Source organism: Otolemur garnettii, unplaced genomic scaffold (genome assembly GCF_000181295.1).
Source record: "Otolemur garnettii isolate 467f Iridium unplaced genomic scaffold, OtoGar3 scaffold00033, whole genome shotgun sequence".
In the NCBI taxonomy this organism is placed as follows: Eukaryota; Metazoa; Chordata; class Mammalia; order Primates; family Galagidae; genus Otolemur; species Otolemur garnettii.
In genome coordinates this window covers 13,963,491-13,986,057 of record NW_003852428.1, presented here as the reverse complement: position 1 = coordinate 13,986,057, position 22,567 = coordinate 13,963,491, and the positions used below count along the sequence as shown (strand labels likewise).

The window sequence follows — 22,567 nt, the reverse complement described above, 5'->3', positions numbered from 1 at the left end:
ATACCATTTCTGCAAAAAAGTTAAGCAAGGAAACAGGAGAATTTCTGTCAGGCCCAACATCGTCATGCAGAACATGACCAAAGTACAACTGTAAGTCCTTGCTTTGAAATTTACAGATCATAGTCCTGAGAAAACTGTGTTGCATAGAGGGTGGCCATAAAGTTTGTGTGCAATTTAAATTACTTACATATGAACTTTATGGCCACCCTGTATAATAAATGTCAAAGTTTCCAACAGCCTGCAGAAAAAGCTCATTTAATCTGTATTGATGGTGCTCTAGACCTGAGCACCAGATACACGGTGCTCTGTGAGGAGACGCATTCGGGGTTTCATTCTGGATGCCAGGACCATACTGTCTGCACCACTGCTAGGGGAGCTGCCAGGCAGAGCAGTCGAGAGGTCTCTGAAGCCTGGGTGGCAGGCAGGTTGAGACACGAGAGAGCCTTTGGAAGGACAGATGGGGACTCTGATGGGAGGGTTAAATGGGGACTGACCACAAGGAGGAGAAGGAGACAGGTACTGGGGGGACAGTGCCAACTGTAGCTAAGGGCTCTACCCTTGGTCCCTACTGAAAATCACCACTTAATGCAGCAGAGTGAGCCACGGTGGAACAACAAAGGCCTTTTCAGCTTGGTGGTTCCCACCCCACCTGACAACAGGTGGCTGCCCATGAAGCTTTTCTTGCCTAATTCTTTTTAGGACAGTCTACCCAGAAGTAAGGGCTTACTTTAATGGGCCACACTCGCCTCCCCACCCATCAGAAGGCATCTCAAGGGCAATGAAGGATAAAGCAGATATAATGTCAGTGCACAGACCTTTGGAATATCAATAGAATGAAAATAAACAAATCTTTAATCTCATATAAACAGTTTAACATGATCTATAGATTAAAATACTTGCATATCCTAAATATCTGCCTTTCAAAGAAATTGTGTGGATTTACTCCAGCGAAAGTTCTTGAGTAAAAAGTCAACAAGTTAAATCAGTTTATATATTGTGAATAGAGTCACACAATTATCTCCAGGAATCTACAAGTACTGTCTGCGCAGAATCTTGCGGTGACAAGGTAAAATTCCTTTTCAAAAGAATTTCAATTAAAAATCTGACTCATTTGCTCCTGGAATCTGGTATAATCAAATCTGTTCATCTTTTATAGTATCGGTCATGATCAATACTCAATGAAAACAAACCAAGATTCTCTATCTCATTACTCTGTTCGCACATCTCGAGCTCTGAAACCTAGATGTACTCTGAAAACAGTAATTGCAACCATGAGCTGCATCTAACACCCCAGCACTGACAGGTACCTGGCAAGGACAAAACAGGACAATAGCCAAGAAAGGGGGCACGTGGTTGAGAATGATTTTCTTTCTTTATTGTTTACTAGGTTTCAAATCAGCATCATTTATTCATTCCAAATTTACAGGGCACAGATAAGTCAAAATATGAGAAAACTTAACATTATAAGACAATTCTTAATTACTGTATAATGAAACCAAAATTCACATAACTACCTCTCTATCAGCATTATTCACATGACTGCGCATTGAGGGAGAAAATGTGAGTCTGCCAAAGATTTAAGAAGCATTTATAGTTTGGGGCTTTTGGAGAAATTACGACTTTCTCCAGAATTTTAGACTTTACATCAAGTCTTGCTTGGACTAGAGATAAAATCAGGCTATAGTTCTGAGGATACGGAAATTAATGGGAAGGTTGACAGGTTGACCTGGGAAGAAGTGGCAGGGAGAGGGGTGGAGAGGAAGATCCTGGCCAGAAAATTCCACCTGGGGGAATGGGATGTTGTCTTCAGTTGAATTAATTTCTCCAGAAGACACCTAACCTCTGAGCAGCAGCGGAGCCTCATGTTCTCTGCCGCACAGAGCAGAAGCCGTGCTCTGGTTTGCCTTCAGGACACTGACCTGGGGGGTCATGATGACTTCTTCAACCACCTGGACCTTCTCCATCATGGGACAGTCCACTGAACTGACCTTAAGAGTCTGCTCAAAATGACCTCCTCTGTGGGCCAGGAAGAGGAATTGAAGACATTTCCTGATAAATTGATAATGTTCAAGATGGTCTTTTGTCCTCAGTGGGATCAAAACCCACTGGACCCAAGTGGACAGAGGGGAGAAAGTCCAAAGCAACTACAAAGTTGATCCTATTAATCCTAAGAAGACACTTGAAACGAAGGGTCCTGAAGACCACAGCAGTGTCGCCATATGTTTTCAAATACACAAATTGGTTAGAGACCACACAGTAACCTGTGAAGACAATTGTTCTGGTGCATTTTCATTATTCCTCAAAGTATGCAGAGATGCACAGAGAAGCTGAACCATCAGCCAGCGGCAGACACTTGGTGATGTGACGATGACACCCATATCCTTGTCTTCTGTCTCTAAGTCCAAGAGTAGTTGTTTAACATCAGAGCACTATTTAAGTCATATATACACATCAATATTTTAAGGTTGAAAAAGTCTTCCATAAATAGAAAGCAACTTGTTTGCGGGAGAAATCTTATAGTACTTCCCGAGGGAACCATTAGAGATTCCAGGTACTAATGAGGGGAAACTTGCTGTCTACTTTAGTGGGACAAAGTCACCCTCAGCAGATATGGAGACAGAAATACTAATTTTATGCATAAAAATCTAGACCCACTTAAAGGTCATATCAATATAAACACTTCAATATAGTCAGGTTCTTCTGATCAAATTAACTAGATATTTTAGTTTCCATGATCATGTGCATGGGTTTAAAGCTACTGCATTTGGAAGTGCTAATTCTTTTATTTATTTTTGCTTATTTTTATTTCAAATAAAATAATAAGGGTACAAATTTTTAGGGTACAATGTTGTCACTTCCAAAGAAAGTTCAAGTTGCAGAAAAGCCCTTTGCCCAAGGGGTGTGCTGACTACCCTCACACTGTGCACATCAGGTGCGATCCTACTGGAGGCAGGAGGGAGGGAGTTTGGTGGGATCTCGCCTAATGCAACTGCTGATCCTTGTCTGCTTTAGCTGAACATCAGCCACAGAATACAATAAACCTTAATTAAAATACATACTTTGTGATAGTACAGAAGAGGCCAGAGGCCTACAAACTGGCATTTCCAAGTTGTTACCTAAGACATAACTATACTAATGGAGTATCTGGGTATGGCTTAAAAAAATTCAGGACAAGATGTCAGCAGACCTGGGCTCTGGTCATCCTTCCTGTTTACGTAACCGTAGATGAGGATGACAACGCTGATGACGGTGACAGCAACGCTGATGACGGTGACACCAGTGAACCTGTATGGAGCACTCATTAAGTTCTAGGGACTGTCCTGAGCAGTTTTCATCTACCAGGTCAGACAAGTAAGTTTGTGAACTCATCCAAGAAAAAGTGCTTTGACGGGTGGACTGGCTTTGGCCTTGGTGCACAGCTTCCCAAGGGGAGCACTTTGAAGGTGACCATAGAGATGTTCACCAATGAGGCATGGAGCACTTTTTCTAGGATGAGCTCACAAACTTAATTGTCCAACCTCATATTATCACACTGAATTTTAGTAACATCGCAGTAAGGAAGGTACTATCATCCCCAGTGACACTGAGGAACCTGAGGGGTCCACTGACAGACTTCCCAGATAGCAGTGAGCATAGAATTCAAAACCACCAATGTGGCTTCCAAATGAGTGTTCTTAACCACACTTCATTACTCTGTCTCTTCAAAGTTTAACCTCTCCAAATTTGAGCACTTAATGAGATCAAGGATGTGAAAGTGTGGAAAAATACAAACTGCCACATAAATATCAATTAATATTATCTAAATTATCAGTTATTATTATCTAATTGCTTAGCCACATGGTCTGATTATAAAACCTTTACTGGCATTTATTTTTAACCTTAAAAGGGAATCTGGGCTTGATTTTAGTATTCCCTGAAATAGAACCTAACAAGCAATCTTCCTTGGTATTAATAATTTCCACATAATGGAAGTAGTGATGTCTCAAATAGGAGCTCAAGAAATATTTCCTGAGGCTATTAATTCAGGATAATCAAAGGCACAATAAACACACAAATTGATACAGACATGTTTAGGACTGGACACTTCCTAGTGGATGCTTTGTTTACATTTATGTCAGGAAGTACAAAAACGTTATTTACTCTTAGGCTAGATGGATGCTTTAAAATGATTTAAAACTTATTTTTATGTAGGCCATGAAAAATAATCATACCATACCTGACAGGGAATTTGCATTACTTCCATCATCTCGCTAGTCAACTTTGTGGAATAGTAAAGAAAACAGTTTGAAGGGTAAGTATCATTTGCTTTTAAATAAGAGTAAATTCTTACAGCAACATCAAATAAAGAGAAAAGGGAAATATTTTTATACACGATGTTAGCTAAGAATAAAGGAAACAGTAGGCCAGGCGTGGTGGCTCACACCTGTAATCCTAGCACTCTGGGAGGCCGAGCTAGGTGGATTGCTTAAGCTCACAGGTTCAAGACCAGCCTGAGCAAGAATGAGACCTCATCTCTAAAAATACCCGGGTGTTGTGGTGGGCACCTGCAGTCTCAACTATTGGGCAGGCTGAAGCAAGAGGATCTCTTGAGCCCAATAGTTTTAAGTTTCTGTGAGCTGTGACGCCATGGCACTCTACCAAGGGTGACAAAGTGAGACTTTTATCTCAATCAATCAATCAATGAAATAGGTAATGGAGATTATGTACAAAAATCAATGAGAAAAATTACTGATTATTCTGAATTGTGCTGCTATAAACATTCCAGTGCAAGTGTCTTTGGACAAAATCTCTTTCTTTTTTCATTTGCATAAATACCCAGCCATTCAGTGGAATTGCTGAATCAAATAGTAGGTCTACTGTTAGTTCCTTGAGTTTAAGAAAAATACTAAATTAATTTCTCTTGTATTAACCTGGATAGAACTGGAGACCATCCTTCTAAGTGAAGTATCGCAAGAATGGAAAAACAAACAGCACATGTGCTCACTACTAAATTGAAACTAATAGACCTGTACTTTTGTGCACAGATGACAATAAAACTCCTCAGAAAGCAAGCTGGTGGGAGGTGGGAGGAAGGGGAGGACAAATTCCCACGTGACGGAAACCGTGCTCAGTATCTGGGTAATGGGCACGCTTGTAACTTCACTCAAACTGTACAAAAGCAGTTTATGCAACCAAACTGTTTCTACCCCTGTAATATTCTGAAATTAAAAAGAATTATTGATTATTTCTAAGATTACTGAACTGATTTAAATTGGCTCAGAGCACTTCTGGCATAGCTAATTATTAATACAAATTAACTCTGTAGAAGAAAAATATTAATAATGACTTTTGTCTAAACTGATCTACTAATCAGTTTCCTTTATAGCAACAGATGTTTCTTTATAGCTCTGGAAGAACTTGTCAATTTATAAACTTAAAATAAGAGGTAGGCTATGGTGACAAGCGGGGTGTTTTCTCCTGAGCTTCATTATTAACTTACAAAGCCCATTTGGGGAAGTTTCAGTGAGGAGGTTCCTTGAACACAGTTCAGCCCATCCACCATTCTAAACACTAACTGAGGGAAGAGCCCGAGGGGCTTGTTAGACAAGGAAGATTAGAACTGTCCACGGGCACTTGTGTTTTTAAATTTCATTTCTAAGCTTCTAGATGCAGAATATCTATTTTATCTGGTCAGTTGCTTTCAACATGTAATGATTTATGTCAAAATTAAAATGTCAATGGCTTCAGGAATATAGAAGTAACCACTTAAGCTTTACAAACATTTAGATCCAACAAACATTATTGGTTTAATGAGTATGCTTTTTCAACTTTGACTATTGTGGAGTGATAAACTGATGACTGGTAAGGTCCTCATACACTACACCACCATTTGTGTACAGTACGTGGAAGAGACAAGTAAAATGACATTTGTCATGAAACGTTTTCAAGTGTATAACTTGAGTTTGAAATATATAACTAGGGAACATTATAGTGCATGGGGAGGTACATGATAGTATAATTACAGAATGCTATTTTTTTTTTTTTTGAGACAGTCTCACTTGGTCACCCTCTGTAGAGTGTTGTGGCATCACCACTCACAGCAACCTCAAATTCTTGGGCTCAAGCAAGTGTCCTGTCTCAGCCTCCTGACAAGTGCTCACCATAATGCCTGGCTATTTTTAGAGATGAGGTCTTGCTCTTGCCCAGCCTGGTTTTGAACCCCTGAGTTCAGGCAATCCACCTGCCTTGGCCTCCCAGAGTGCTGGGATTACAGGCGTGAACCTCTGTGCCCAGCAGAACTCTGCTTTTTATTTCTCACTCCAGTTCTAAATTATGTGCTTATAAAGTTTAGATTATTTATCATTAAAAATTAATGTAGTACAAACAAAAGAAAAATGTTGCATATTTCTTTATAAGTTAATAGTCAAAAGAGGATATATCCATATTTGCCACTAACAATAATTATGAAAGGAAATGGAAAATTAACACAAATCTGTTTTGAAGAAAAAACTAAAAAGCTAAATCCAGAAAATACCACTTGTGTACCACCCCGGCTTTAAGACCCAGCTGTTCCTGTGCCACAACTCCCAAGTCCTTCCTGGGTGTCTGTGTGGCGTGTTGTGCATTTTATCCCTGTCTCTGATGGTCTTCTCACAAGGGAGCAGCTCCTGGCCTCTTGTTCATTCTCTATAACAGTGGTTCTCAAATGTTCTGGTCTCAGAACCCTTTTGTGCTCATAAAAATGACTGAGGACTGCAAAGAGTGCTTACTTTGTTGGCCTGTATGTAATGCTATTAATTTACCGGGAGTATTTCACAGGACACACAGCACATGCTCCCTGAGCTGTTGGAGCAAGGACGCTACCCCTGGACAGGCAGTCTCCAGAAAACTGCACTTAAGCGAGTCAAGTATCTCTCTGTATCCTTTGAAGACCATTTGACTTTAAAGGTTCCCTTCTAGGGCTTGGGAACCCCTAGAATTCCCAAGTTCAGTTGGAGAGAAGCTGCCCAACTCTACACTGTTCCAGGCTTTGTCCTTTCCCAGAGCCACATCTGCATGACCTTACGGTGTTTAGAAGACTGATTTTAGTTTTTCAGACTGGAAGGTAAAAGCCGTGAGGACAGGGACTCTGTGTTGACTGTTATAAGTGCTTAATGTGTTTAACCAAATGAATGAGGAGGACACCCACCTGCCCGTGCCTACAGCCATATAATGAAAGCCCAGTTCCTTAAGAGCTGATTATGTCATTGCAGCTGAAGTGACTTCTTATCTGACCACTGTCCGGCTTCAGTATATTTTACAAGACATCTCTGTAAGGTGTCGCTTGGACGGCCCTCTCCTCCCACTGCTTCCCGGGGAACAAGTTTGTTTTAGGCTTTCTCGTTGGGACTTGAAGCCTTTTCTCCTTCTCCTCCTTCTTCCTTCTTTATCCTTCTTCTTTCTCTTCCTCTTCCTCTCCCTTCCTTCTCCTGTTTCTTTTTCTCATACCTATGTCAGTCTGATACTGTCCTTTTACCAGTGTTCACGTGATTCCCCATCTTTGCATTTGGGGCACCTACAATGCCCTGATAATTTCACAACCAACAAATTTCCACCAGGATCTGTGCTTTGTGCTCCCAGAAGATCTTGGTAACCCAGAACGATGTGTTGTGGGAGAAATCGGCATCATCCTCCCGTTTAGCAAATGGACATAGAACTTCCCCTCCTATGTCTTTGCACTTCCCGTCAGTTCTCTGGTTTACCTCTCAGCTGGAGATCCCTGTGGAGCAGACCTAGCATGCTACTGAAATGTCCATGTGATAGAAGGAAATCTAAGTGAAAATGAAGAAAAAGAAATTGAACATTAGCTGAAAACAGGTAGACTTGGCATCTGGGAGGGAAGATAATTCCAGCTTTCTGGAAGATGTTATTACTCCCTGTGAACCAGCTGTGTTTTTTTCTCTGGCTTTTGCTCACACTTTCCACTTTGTCTCTGCCCCGTGTGCCCCTGGCAGTGGGGGAAACAGGTGTACATGAGTTTCCAAAGGAATCACACCGATGGCTGCAGCCTCAGACAACTTTAGATCCAGACACCACGACAAGCTTCTGGAAAGGAGAATGTCTTGTTCATATATTTTAAAACACAGACCAAAAAGCTTATGATAAAGTGATTTCACAGGAGATGAACAATCTCAAGGTGAGTTCAACTAACTTCAGACAAATTTCTTGGATGTGAGGTCTCCAAGACCAGCTGACAGTTCTTGGTCACTTGTGTAGCAAGGAAGCGTTTTCCTATCTTGTTGGGTAGATTTGAGGACCACCACAATAGAAAGCAGAACAAATAAACCAGTCCTTTTTGCTGTGGTGACTTCCATGGTTTGAGCCAATTTGATCCATAGATTTATCATTTTCATTAGTAAAATTTTTACAAAAGCCTTATACTCTCTGATCACTTTTGCATCTTTTGGTGCCATGCTTACCAGAAATTATAAAAACATTCACTTCGCAAGGATGTCTCCCACCTTTGTTATTATTATTGCAGAAGAATATATGGAATTACATTTTATAGCATTTAATAACTTGATCTTTGAAAGGTTCTCTCGTGAATTAAGCACATTCACAGTAATTAAGTGAAAATGACAGACTATAAATCAATAGTGAATAATATATTCACCTCTGTCAAACTACATATGATTATTCTATTTGGATTTTACCTGCTCAGAATGGTAACCTTGATGATTGATTCCTCACATTTTGAATGTATTCTGATTTGAAAACTCAGAATAAGATATCATGTACTTTTTTTTTTACCATAACATTCAGAATATATTGGCTCCTAAGATTTTTTTCCTATTGAATGATAACATTTTCTACAATATGGTAGAATTTTGATTTGCTAGTATTTTATATTAAAAAAAAGAATTACTATTTCAAAGTGTAAAACTGAAACAAATGACAATCTTTGGTTAAATATATGAGTTCTTCCAAGTTGCTCTTTCTATTACTGACTTTGATAATATTTTGTTAATTACTGGCAAGATATAATCACCCTTATTTATAAATTTATATTTCCTAGGATTGCATTCATTAAATAAAGTACTCAGCACAAGGCAGTTCAGGCCACACTACGCATTATGTGGGAAGCTAATGGCCCCCAGCATCTGCCAGGAAATTGTTTTGTTCTGTTGTTTCCTTGTTTTATCTTACTTCGGTAAAGCAGCCCCAATCTCTGAAGCAATTCTCCTAGTGACTTGGTGACACCTATTTGTTTGAACTGACATTACACAGCCTGTAGTCACAAAAATGCACCAGGGCAGCAAAGGTTATGCACCTGATTTACAAACTGTGCTGGTGACTCGGCATCACTATAAAGTCAGCCTAGGGGAGTGGTTACTGCTTGCCCTCAGGTCCAAAGACAGGGTCACTATGGTTCAAATGTTATTTCAATCAGATCTTGGAAAGAAAAATAGAGCAAATCTTTAAATACAACAAATTAAATACCAAGTGCTTAGGGGTGGAGATTGGTTTCCATTTTAGAACTTTTCCAGGCTGGATTTAGACAGTATTTAGTGTTGTTTTAGTCCCTTCTGAGTGAGAATTAGGAGACTGGTTCTCAAGGGCAGGGTGCCAGGTCCAATTTAGCATTAGCTAGTTCATGGCTGTTCTAGCTAATGAATGCATTGATTGAATAATCACAGGGGACTAGTAGACTCTGATGGGCTTTTCCTAATTGGATGAAATGTGTCAAAAAGCTACTCTGTATCTACTTGCTGACTTTCTACGTTGAGGACAGATAAACACGGTATATTACTCTGCTGTTTGGTAGAACGTCCTGCTGGTTGTTTTTTTTGTTCCTCATGTTCATACTCTACCCATCCTCTACTCAGAGAAGGGGGCCTTGCCCTTTGGCTTCTGGTTGCATTTGGCCAATGGGAGGCAGAGGAATAACGGGGCCCAGAAGGAGGGTATTCCTTCCCTCTATGCTGGTTGACCCTCTTGGTACTTGATCTTTTATTTTTCTTCAGATATAAGGGTGGTAAGGTTGCTTTCTGTCTGTTCCAACTCCCTGAGTAGCTCATTATACCCTATTGCCTTAATCTTGTCCACCCTTTTGGAAATACTCTGTTAATTAAATTCTCTTCAGTGAAACTCTTGAGTATAATCAATATCCCATCTGGAATCTAATTAGTATAAACACATACAGCAATGGAGATTTTTGTTTTTATGACCCTTTGAAAACTAAAAATTGTAATAGTAAACCCCTACATATAATTTTCTACCTAATATGTTAAAAGTCTTTTTCTAAATTTGACTCAGTTACTTCCATTTCAGAGTGGCTCTGAAAAATGTTAGAGCAAACATCTCAGAAGGATCATGATATTCTCTTTTCACTGTGGTTCAGAATCTTTCTGGCATAAAACTTTGAGTCATGATATAATCATCTATTTCTTTTTGTTTATTTTATTTAGATTCTTTTTCTGTCTTCAAAGCAGGATGCCGGAGTTTTCAAAAAGAATAATTGGCTAATATGACAGGAGTCTTCAATAAGATAATTAAGGATGTAATAATATAATCTTTCTGAAAAGTAAACATTTGGCAATTACCAAATATATTTGAAAATTCCCTACTTGATAACTTACCTTTTATCAAAATATACCATTTCTAGGTAATTTTTAAACACATATTATTACATTTTTGTTTATTATTTACTTTTAATTTGGTGGTTTATTATTAAAGAATAATAACTTTTTAATTTTTTGATTCCCTTCATCTTCCAATACATGGTCAATTTTGATAAATTTTCTGTGAACATATATAACCACACATATTGTTAATATTAGACATAAAAATTTTGCAACATTCATGTTGATTTGTTTTTTTTATTCCAATGTTTTGTGGTTTTTTCTTCTGAATTCTATCTGATTCTGACAAATGTGGTTTGAAATGTTCACAATAATATTTTTCATCACCTTCTTGCATTTTTAATAATTTTGTTTTAGTACCCAGATGTCATGTTATTTGATGATATATGATCATTACATTTTCCTATGAGTTTCATCACATAACTGCCTTTTTTGAAACTGCTTATTAAATTCTACTTTATCCTACATTATTCTTCCAATTCCATTCTTAGCATTTATTATATTTGTGGCATGAGTTTAACTTGTCCTTTAATTTTAATGTTTACTTTGTTAATATGTGTGCATTTTATAAACATCATAAGCTAATTTATCTTTGTTTGCTACAAATTTCAATTTTTATACTACTTAGAGGAGAATTCAGTGCTTACATATAAACTTAGATTTCTATACTAATCTCTTTTCATTTGCTTATCTGTTATATCCTATTCCTTTTTTCCTGTATTTTCCATTTATTAAAGCTATCCTTTCTCTTAAACTTATCATTAAGTACGTTACTTTATTATTCTATAAAAATGCGAGATAGCCACTATCATTTCCCTACCCCTGAAAGATGCACTGTCCCATCTCTGTTTTTCTCCCTCTCCAATAAGATGAGTAGATGTGTCTCAAATATTAATTAAACATATTCTTTTTCTTTTTGGCCGGGGCTGGGTTTGAACCTGGCACCTCTGGCATATGGGGCTGGTGCCCTACTCACTGAGCCATAGGTGCTGCCGAATTAAACACATTCTAACTACAACAACAAGAGAGACAAATTTAGTAACTCTGAGGGAGAAGAGGTAACACTTATATATTTTTTAAATATAAAATACAGAGAACAAGGCTAATTATTAACCATACTTTTTACTCTAGATGTTTTATTAAGGGGATGCATATGGGTTTCAATAAATCTGGATGTTCATAATGATGTTATTCTAAAAGAAATGGTATTATAAAGATTACACAGAAAATGAGCAAATATATAAATTAAATAGTTTCCAAGATAAGTGTGCTATTTTATTCTTCTGTCTCCCTTTTACTCGGCAAACCTTGATGGGCGCTGGAGGAAATTTTATTTTTTTAAATTAAGGAATAAAATGGTTCACTGATTTTTGATGTAGAAATTACTAGGGTAATGCATATTTTAATGACTTAATTTTTAGCCTTTTGTGGGATTTTATTAAAATAAGCCGAGAGAATTTTATGATTTATTAAAAAGAGGCTCATTTTAACTCCTAGAACTTTTTATTTCTAAGCCTCAATCACTCTGGTTGAAAAATATATAATTAAATGAAGATAAAGTAATCTTTAAATATTCTATTGGAATTAATATTTAGCAAAGCAATGCAAGGTGGTCATATATAGAAATGTAAGGAGTTATTGCATAGCCTGCTAGCACAGTACTAAATAGTTAACACGATGCCTCCTTCATCATCTCCCTTCTTCTATTTGGCTCTATGGTTGCTGCTTTTTTAGATCTCTAACCATAAATTATGTGTATGAGTAAAGCATCAATACTTAATTTTAAGGCAAATACTATATCGATTAAAAAATAGATAATGAGTTCATAAAATGTACTAGTTTAGATGTTGAAGAGACTCTTAGAGAATTGGTCAAAATCACCAGTATGCTAGTAATTAATGAGAAAGCAGATGCCAATTACTGACTTATGAGATTATGAGAGACTCATAATCTAATGTGAGTCGAGGATGTAACGTGGGATGGGAGTGGAGAGCAATGGGTAAAACAAGTATAAAAGTGTCTTGAAGTCCTAATTAGATAGGACTCATGATACTAATTGTATTAGAAAAGGTAATGGCACGATACTCCTCTATTTCACCTGTTGTCAAGCATGACTGCCGTGAGACTTACTTTCACCTGTGGAATAATCCTGGGGGTCAAGTATCCCTGATTCCTGTAGTGATCTAATACAGGAGTCCACCAGCTCAAGACCTGTTGTAAGTTCATCTTCGATATCTTTTTGACCATCTGAAATGAAAACATTTTAAAATGATGAATGAACATGATATATCAAAACTTTAAATTATCATTTAATAATTAAAAATATCCTGGCCAAATATATTTTCTATGAAGTTCTCATTCATTATCACCTGATAATCCACTGTCACCCAGCATTAAAGCAAAAGTCAGCCACTCCCATTTATCTTCGAAGAATGTAAAAGTTACTAAAGAATGAAGAGAACTTAACTCCCAATAATGGTAAGTTGTAGTCATAAGGCTATTTAATTTTTACTATCGTGATGTTTTCCTATTCACTTTAATAAATCTCAATCTAAAGTTCATAAGAAAATTAGTGGAGATACACATAGAATTAAGTGTAGGTGTTCGTCTAGAAGATATAAATTACCTTGTGACTGCCAGTGAAACTGCTCTTCTGCTGAACTGTAAAAAAGAGAACACATAGATATAACTCGCTGATAAGAAAAGAAAGGACTCTAACCTCCCATCACAAAGATACATTATGGAAGTTAAGGTGGTTCCATGGTGTTTCCTTTAATTTCTTGCTGAGAAAAGGGATCCTGTTTTGATACACCCTTAATTTTAATCCATATACTGAATATCCCTTTTGAGCCACGTGTTACGAGCATTTCATAAATGGACATTGTTCATCAATTTTCAGAACAGCTCATGTTTTAACAAAGCCCAACCTATTAGACTCATGACTTACATAGCTTCTACATATGTCAGTTTTATCCAATTTTAGTTATTTTAAAATACAAGTTAGAAAGTGTCATGTAGACTTTGTAAGAAATCCCAATAAAGAAATAACTATTTCCTTTTTATTATAAAGAAGATAAAATAAATCTGACTCTGTTTAAGCATATCCTATAAGCATTTCCTTTCAATTGATTATTACACTTTACATTAAGTAATTAAAGAATGGCAACATTTTCCCACCAACTGAATGTGCATTTCCCAAAGTGTCACTTAACAATACATCTTATAAAATGATCCAGATGGAAAGAGTTGTTCATACACATATGCCACAGACACTGTATAGTGTGGCTGTATGTATACAGCATGGATTTTTGAATGATTTATTGCATAGGAAATATATAAATAATTCTGGAGTTTCTACATATGATGAACTCTTCCACTGTTTATGCAAACACTTCCTACATGCTTTCTTTTCATAGAGCAATAATTGGTGAGAAATCTAGATGCCGATTACTGACAGATATGATTTTGAGAATGATTTTCTATACTTACTTCACTAGACATTTTACTATGATCAAACTGTTTCTATGAATAGCTCATCAGTTTCACAATAGCGAGTGGATTTTAGACCTTTAATCTGTATCTTAGAGGTGGCTTCTGAATACATTTATGGGGAAAAGGGAATTCTGGCGTAAATCAATGTTCAGAGAAGCTGTGATGGATGTAAATGAACGCAAGAGTAGTCCCATAAGAGACATGTGACTTTTATGGAGTATCTTGCTCCTCAGCCAACCCACATTAGCAAACTGGAAAGCAGTTTTACAATGACGAAAGCTATAAGACAGAATTGATACATGCAATAACAAGTTCAGTCCAATGGAACTCTCTCTTGCATCAAAAATGTGACATTACACACAGTAAAAAGTAAAGTCAAACTAGAAAGCTTAACCCTTAAAATAGCAATGTAACTCTAAAATCAATATTTAAAAAACTGTAAAACAGGTTAACTTAATAAGGACCATTTAATATAAGGTAGTCCCATCTTAAAATTTAAGAATCACCACAGTAAGTCAGAACCATGGTAATGCTGCCTATTTTAACTCTCTAAGAAGCCTACAAGTTATTATTTTTCAAGGAGACAAACATCAAAATACTAATGTTTAAAGAGCAATCCTATTGTTCATTTGAACCCAAGTATATCTGAGTATTTCCAAATCCTTACTTGTGTCAGGACATCTGTAACCCTTTAAATAGATGCCTTTTAGAACCCACGGGAGACCTGCATAATCAGAAAGTCTACAGATCAAGGTCATCCTGTGCGTTATGGTGATCCTCATAGGCTGGTAACTGAAAGCCACTAGACAGTATTTTCATTAATGAGCCACAGTGAATTTAGAGCTGCTCCACAACTATATTCTTCTATATTTTAAGACTAGACACACTCTCAAGGTGGTGGTAAAACATTCTATGTTCGTATGTCATGGATTTACACAGAGGTAGAAAACACATTCAGACCAGTAGCAGGCACCCTCCCTCAAAAGATTTGGTCATGCTTCACTTGTTTGGAAGGGTAACCTATTTGGAAAAAGGATTTTTGTAGATGTAGTTAATTAAGTGAATGATCTTCCAATGAGATCATCCTGAATTATCTAGGAGGGGCCTAAATCCACTGACGACTGTCCTTGTAAAAGACAGAGGAGGGGAGATAGAGACACAGAGGAGAAGCCCAGGTGAAGGGGGAGGCAGAGACTGCAGTCATGCAGGCACAAGCTTAGGATGCCGCAAGTCGTCAAAACCCAGAGGAGACGGGGAAGAAACCTTCCCCTAGCCATTGTAGAAAACAAAGACTTCCCAACACCTTGATCATGCTCTTGGGGCTTCTGACACTGGGTAGAGTGTATTGGCATCATAGCTCACAGCAACTTCAGACTCTTGGGCTTGAGAAATCCTCTTGCCTCAGCCTCCTGAGTAGCTGGGCCTCCTGAGTAGCTGGGCCTACAGGCAGCTGCCACTAAGCCCAGCTAGTCTTTCTATTTTTGGTAGAGATGGGGTCTTGCTCTTGCTCAGGCTGGTCTTGAACTCCTGAGCTCAGGCAATGCAATGGTCTCAACCTCCCAGAGTGTGGGGGTGAGTCACACAACATTTCTATTGTTTTAAACCACCCAGATGTGGTAATTTGTTATAGAAGCCACAGGAACTGGATACAGTAAAAAAGTTCTGATGTTACAACCTCCAAGATTTGCTACTATCTCTCTACCACTACTTTCCTTACTAAGTAACTGTGCACCAAGGCCCTACTAATCCACAACAATCACAAATCTGTTTTCCAAGTCAAGAAGTTTTAATAATGTTGAAGCACATGACCACACAGCTCGTGAGGCTCTCAGCAGGGATTTAAACTTAATCTGTCCAACTCATAGACGCACACTCCTGATTCACAACCAAATGTTCAGGGAAACTTATTGAAGTTACTGCCCCTGAAGCAGTATGAGTGAGGGGGCCAACGGAAGCTCAGTAAAGTCCAGCCACACAAAGACCACCCTGTCCAGCCCCCTGCACATAGACGACGTCATGCAAAAACCAGTGGGTGGAAGGGACATATGCCTTTTCCTGCCCAAGCCCAGAAGGGCAGATATGAGGTTCTCAAACCACTGAGATGAGACCCTGGGTAACTAATGTGGAAGAGAGATTTCTCTCAGCCTATGGAGAAGTCAGGGAGAAATAAAGAAGTCGATTCTGTAGAATAAATGCCACAGTGACCAGCATGGACACGCGAGTTAATCAGGCATTCTTACTGCTTGATCCTGGAAGACAATGTTCCAGGTTAACCTTAGTACAAATAACGTGGTGCCCTTCTGTTCATCCTTTGGGATCTGTCTACAGCAGTGGGTGATTTTATGTGGCGGACTACACATCATACTATGACATAGTATTTATTTTTCTGTTCATCTCTTTCAAAAGTGTTTCAATTTTATTATACAACAAAAAAATAAAGATTTTTAAAATTATAATTGAAAAAGGTATGATTGGCCGCGAACATAAAGCACAGACACCTTCCTCTTGGGCAGACAAAAAGCATTAATCACTTTGGAAGCTTCCCTGATTCCTCTAGTGCAGTTAAAATGCACTGAAGTGATGACTGCTCACGGAGAACGGAAGTCCCATGAGAAAGCGGGTTTGGGTTTATTTCCCTTAAGTGCCCACTTTAATATCTCTGCTAGGGGATTCCATGCAATTGCCTACTTTATGTATTTGATTCCTTCTCTTAAAAATTGCTGTAAGGTAGACACTTTTGAAAGAGGAAAACAAACTATTTATTTATTCAATAAACCTGGATTATGCCTGTGTCTCAGACAATCTCATATCAGGAGTCTACGACTCACCTGTGGTGAACTTTCTCTCAATTACCTAATTCAATGTAGTATGATAGAAAAGGTACCTTTGGAGCTGATGTAACTTAAATGCGTGTACGATTTCAGGAAATACGGTTTGCTTTCCCTGCTGAAATGTTATTTCTTGAAATAGAAATTACCTCTAAAGAACTAAATTTAAGAAAAATATAGATGTAATTCAGTCCATAAATATTTAGATACATTTATATTCCAAAACCCAGTGAGGAAATTATACTTACAACAATCATAAAAAAGACATTAAAACTTTAAACATATATAGACATTGATGTTGCTAGGAAAGGCCTTTAAAACATTATATTAAAAGCACACATTTTAATACCTAATCGTTACATAATTCTCACTTTGTACCTGGCAATATTCTAAGGGACTCTTCCTGACAAAACTTCTGAGAGGAGTCATATTTTTCCAGATAATAAAACAAGGAACAAAGATGCTGGGGAAACCGCTGGAGGCCCCACAGGTAGCAAGTGGCGCAGTCAGAATACATACAACCTTGGATGTCTCCGTCCCAAGTCACATTCTGACCACTGCCCTCGTCACACATTTGTCTGCAACAAAATTAAACGCCGATGTGGCAAAAACAAACAAAAGTAAACCAAAAAACAATATAAACCGAGTTGAGAAACAAGCCACCTCCTGAGCTATTTGGATACATATCACTTACAAAGTGTTACTTTTCAAAACATAAGTAACCTCAACAAATGGGTATGCGAGAGATTAGAAACTCCAATAGAAGTGAGGTTAACATCCCTGCAAAGCTGACGCACGGCAGAAACGTCCAGAATGTACGGCCACTGAGCACCTTGAGAGCATTACAGGAATGAAAATTAAACACAGGGTATCTTTCCTACCTATCTATCTATGTAAGAGACAGGGTCTCACTGCACTGTCCAGGCAGGACTCAGGGGATCCTCCTGCCCCAGCCTCATGAGTAGCTGGGATTACAGGTATGTGCTATGGCTCCTGGCTTACAAAATACCTCTTTATACCCCACAGACGTCAAACCGTTTGAAAGCCTGGGAATACGAAGACTGATAATATGAGAGTAAATGAGTGTCACTGGTGGGCCGGCAGCCGGGCAAAATCTAATAATGTCGTCTTGTTAATACTTAACCACACAGCAATGCTGCTTCTAAGTACAGACTCCAGGAAAACCCTTGCACGGCTGCCCAGGAGACTAGTACGAGACTGTTCATGCCTACATTGTTGTAGCAAAAACAGTGGAAATAACTTGAGCAACAAGCACAGGGAAGGGAACAAATACAGTAATACAGGTGCATATCCTCTATGGCAGGCGTGGTATAAACACTACTCAACAGTTCAGTTAGCCAGTACATATGTAGTTCTTACAAATACGAGGTCAAAAAATGCAAATTACAGACACATGTTGCAGGACCCTGATTTTGTGAATTTTGTGAGTAACATTATTTATAAATACTGTAGTGTGTGTGTTTAGAGAAAGAGGGAATACAAATGTATGAACTAAACAATTACCAAATTTATGACGGTTGTGGCATGTGGGGGTCGGACAGAAGTCTGAGGAGGGCTAATGTCCTTCTTTAATTTTGCATGTTTCGTTTTATGAAAAAAAATGATGTGATGTTATTAGCATGACATGTTAACATTCATTTAAAAATACCTTTGATGGGGAGCAGCGCCTGTGGCACAAAGGAGTAGGGCGCTGGTCCCATATGCTGGAGGTGGTGGGTTCAAAACCCAGCCCCAGCCAAAAACTGAAAAAAAAAAAAATACCTTTGATGTTTGGAATAGGAAAAAAATCATGATTCTTGCATGTAGAAACATGCTAAATTAAATGCTTAGCAAACGCTTGTGATTTTGTTCTATTGAATATTCTTCTTGTTAGAATCACTCAGAGTTGAAATTCAAATGATGACAAAGAACTGAACCATACAAGTACAAATAATAGAGGAAAATAATTTTTAGAGACCCATTAACATTTTTTCTCACTTCACATGTGAGAAAAATATCAGCATCACTTTTATAATGTTTCAAGTTGGATATAGTTTGAACATTTCAAGTAAGCAAGCAGTAACTTTCAAGTTCGCAGGTCACGAGGAAGGGGAAAAGCCAGTTTAAAGCAGAAGATAATCTTTGAGTTCCTGGAGAAGTGATTTCTACCCTCATCATTTCCAGCATGACAGGCTCCTTACCCACCTGCAGGGCACAGCTAATAAAAGATGTATATTGGAAGTTCAGAGAGCTTTCCTAATGTCAGGAAGAGACAGCAAGCAAACTCTTACTAAAGAAACTCTTGTGTTAGCAACCTGTTCAAATACTTTCTCTTATTGTCTTTTTCAACTCTTTGATGCCCCGAAGCACCAGTCTCCACACTGGGTCATGGGGCATATCACTGCTCACAGTATCTTTCAAAATGAAATAAGGATATGAAACTATGAGTTTTTGTTAGTTTGCTTTTGAGTTAAGCAATGTCTATAAAACATAAGCCAGAAAATCTGCTGTGAAATAAATTGTTTCAAACCTGACCTTTGACTCTAGCCTACAGGAATAGGAGTCTTTATATGGATGACGTCTGTGTGACCTGACCTCGTATTCTGGCAGACAATAATTCTGAGTATATAGTTTTGCATATAGCAGCTCACAAAGAACAGGCATTCGCTGCAAAATAAAATGGCCTCAGTCAAAAGTCTCAAATACTGTGGAAATGTAACCTATTTAGTGAAAAGGTGAGAAGGGGCCCCCCATGCAGCTTTGCTTTGGGTCGCTGTTGCTGGCTCCCAGCAGAGCACGGTATCCAGCACTCACTAGCAAGCACTGGGGAATAATCCACCTCCCCAGACCTTCTTGTGGAGCTGATTTCCCTTCAGACTGCTACCCTGTGGGCTCTGGACCCATGCGTGGTACATTCCCAAGCGAATATCATGAGACCTGTGGCACACAATCAGGGTGTCTGTTTCCTTCTTAGACCACACATCTTTGTGCTTTAACTCTTTCCATCTAATGGAATTTGGCAGCTATTCTAAGTGTTTTCATGGGGTTGCAAAGCTAGCAGCTCCCAAGCTAGAAGGCCACGTGCCTGTACAGGTCAAGTGTGCAGGCTCTGAAACCAGTCTCTCTGGGCCCGGAGTCCAGCTTGGACACTTTCAACCTAGAAAACTTTGGGCAAATGACATAAACTCTAATGGAGGCACTGTGGGGATTAAATAAATTAATTATCAGATGATCAGGGGCCTGGAACACCCTGAGGAGGAGGGAACTGCTTCCTTCTGTGCTATAATGGTTCACAGACGTATATGGCTTATTGATTATTGCTCCCATCTATTTCTTTCCTGGGGTGCACTGCGGTCCCCTGTGGCAGGATCACTATCAGGGCAGACATGGGAAATGGAATTAGTGGGCACTGGGAGAATACCCCTGCATGGTGGCCCCTGCACCGAAGCTGTCAGTCACGTGTCTGGGAGAAAATGGAAGAGCACAATCATCACAAGGGAGAGACATTGTCCCACTCTCTGTGACTGCAATCTGCAGGGACCCACTTTGCGAGGCTGGGAACTCACACAGAACCCAGGGGTCGCTGCATAAAGATGTGACAGAGGCACTTCTGCAGGTCCTGGGAGCTTCAGCCAGTCACTGACTCTAAGCCTCCGTTTCCTCATTTGTAAAACGGGGATATTATTAGAATATTCTCCATATGGATCTTCTGAAAGTTAAGCGTGCAGAGTAGGTAAAACCCATAGGGCAGTGCCAGGAGCATAGGAAGTATCACAGAAACCAACACACCAGCCCAGCCATCGTTATCACATGCAGAAAAACAAATGCCCGAGAGAGGATAGCTAATTCACAGAACCAAAGGAAGTTCAGGAACGCAAGTGATAATGGAGTTAATTCAATTTGTCTCTGCTCAGGGGCCAAAGAGTACTATCACACAAGCAAGCTGCAGGTTCTGCAGAATATGTATTGTCTATCCTTTTCCCCCACCACTAAAATGGGAAGAAGAAAGGCAGGCTTTGATTTTATAAAGAGAGACGATTTGCTTTTAAATCCTACATTTTCCGACCAGTTTCACACAGGGAACCTCTCTTGGCAGCAGCCCCCATTCTCGTCATAGTAAAAACGCTATTTTCAAGACCGTGGGAGAAATCATCAGAACCAAATTCCTTTTATTAATTTCTTTTTAGTTTGAGACAGGGGAAATTCACATTCCTAAGCTAATTTCGTTGGCAGTGGTGACTGACAAATTATCTGAGCAATTGATACAGCAGAGTAGTAGCCGGTCCCAGGCTGCAGCTTGTGTCCCAGGCTCCTCTGCTGATCACAGCGCTTCACGGCCAAGTCAAGTTAGTGAGCTAGCCAGCCACTGCTAAACAAAGGAGAATTACCAGGAATTGTTTTGTTTTAATTCCTTTGAAATAAATACTCTAGTTTCTAACAACCACAAAGAATTAGCCAGAGGCTCAATCATCTTAAACATGCTATCTACACAAAAGCCACGCTCTTACCATGGGAAAGAAAAGCAGTTACATTTCTAGTCTTCACATTCTTCTACGGTTTTGGAGCTGCTTGTAGTTATATTACAAGAGACACATTGTGTATAAAATGCCATATCCAAAGCAGCATTTAAACTGCATTAGAAAGTAGAGAATTCCAGTGCTCTCTCTGCCCTTCTATCTCTAGTATTATGGGAAACTTCTCATGCATGGTCCAGGCGTTATTTTATAAATGTTTATATTAGCACACAAGAAATTTACAGTAGTTAAACTAACATTTCCAAATACAATCTATGTCAGAAATTAATGTATCACGATATCTTTGCAATTGGCAGTCCATCAATTGGAATGCAGTAAGTTGCAATTCCAGATATGAGGAATAGTGTTCATCAATTTACTGGTGTATCTTACAATGCAGTGTTCTCCAGTGCCTTCCAAACTGTAGCTCACATGCTCAATACATGCTGCTACCTTATACGTTGTTTTTATTTTCTTGTAGATTTTTTAAATTAACTCATAGCTGTGTACAATAATGCATTTATGGGGTACCATGTGCTGGTTTTATATGTATTTTGAAATACAACAAACTGGTTAACATTGCCTTCACTGTACTTTCTTAATTATTGTGTTAAGACATTTCTACTCTACACTTAGTAGATTTGACATGTACCCTTGTACAATGCACCATAGGTGTGGTCCCACCAATTACCCTCCCTCTACCCAGCCTCCCTCCTCTTCTTCCCTCCCCCTCCACTTTCCCCTTCATCTTGGGCTGTAGTTGGACCATAGCTTTCATATGGAAGTGTGGGTGATTATACATTGTTAAGTCGATAACTCTCTTTTGGTGATTCTTAAATTCATAGCTCAAGTTGATTAACTTGAACATTCCCTGATCCCAGGAGTAAACAGAAAGCTCAGTATATTTTGCAGTTGGATCATTCACAGCTGATTTTTCTGTAGGAGAAGAATTGTTAGTGTTCTTAGAGTACTACGATGTATCAGCTTTGCCCATAGAGGCAGCACCTGTATCAAGGTTCTTGGACATTCCAAATTTCAGTCTTTTGCGTTCACTATCTTTTTGTTCACAGAATTATTCTTTTCTTAGGTCATCTCAGTCAAAATAGTTCCTCAACTTTGGGGAAATCTCTGG

The 22,567-nt window shown here is 38.8% G+C and overlaps 1 protein-coding gene across 5 annotated transcripts in view; it reads right to left on the bottom strand.

Annotated features, from left to right (window-relative positions):
- Positions 1-22,567, bottom strand: part of CTNND2 (catenin delta 2) — an 889,124-nt gene that overhangs the window by 413,973 nt on the left and 452,584 nt on the right. For 4 of the 5 annotated variants that reach the window (XM_003789546.2, XM_012805017.1, XM_012805013.1 and 1 more), the window contains 2 exons: positions 13,228-13,262; positions 12,732-12,848 (listed from right to left, as the gene is read on the bottom strand). In XM_003789546.2, the coding sequence (XP_003789594.1) occupies positions 12,732-12,848; positions 13,228-13,262 (152 nt within the window). Of the gene's footprint in view, positions 1-12,731; positions 12,849-13,227; positions 13,283-22,567 lie in introns of those variants that run through there. The other variant, XM_012805015.1, reaches the window with a different exon arrangement.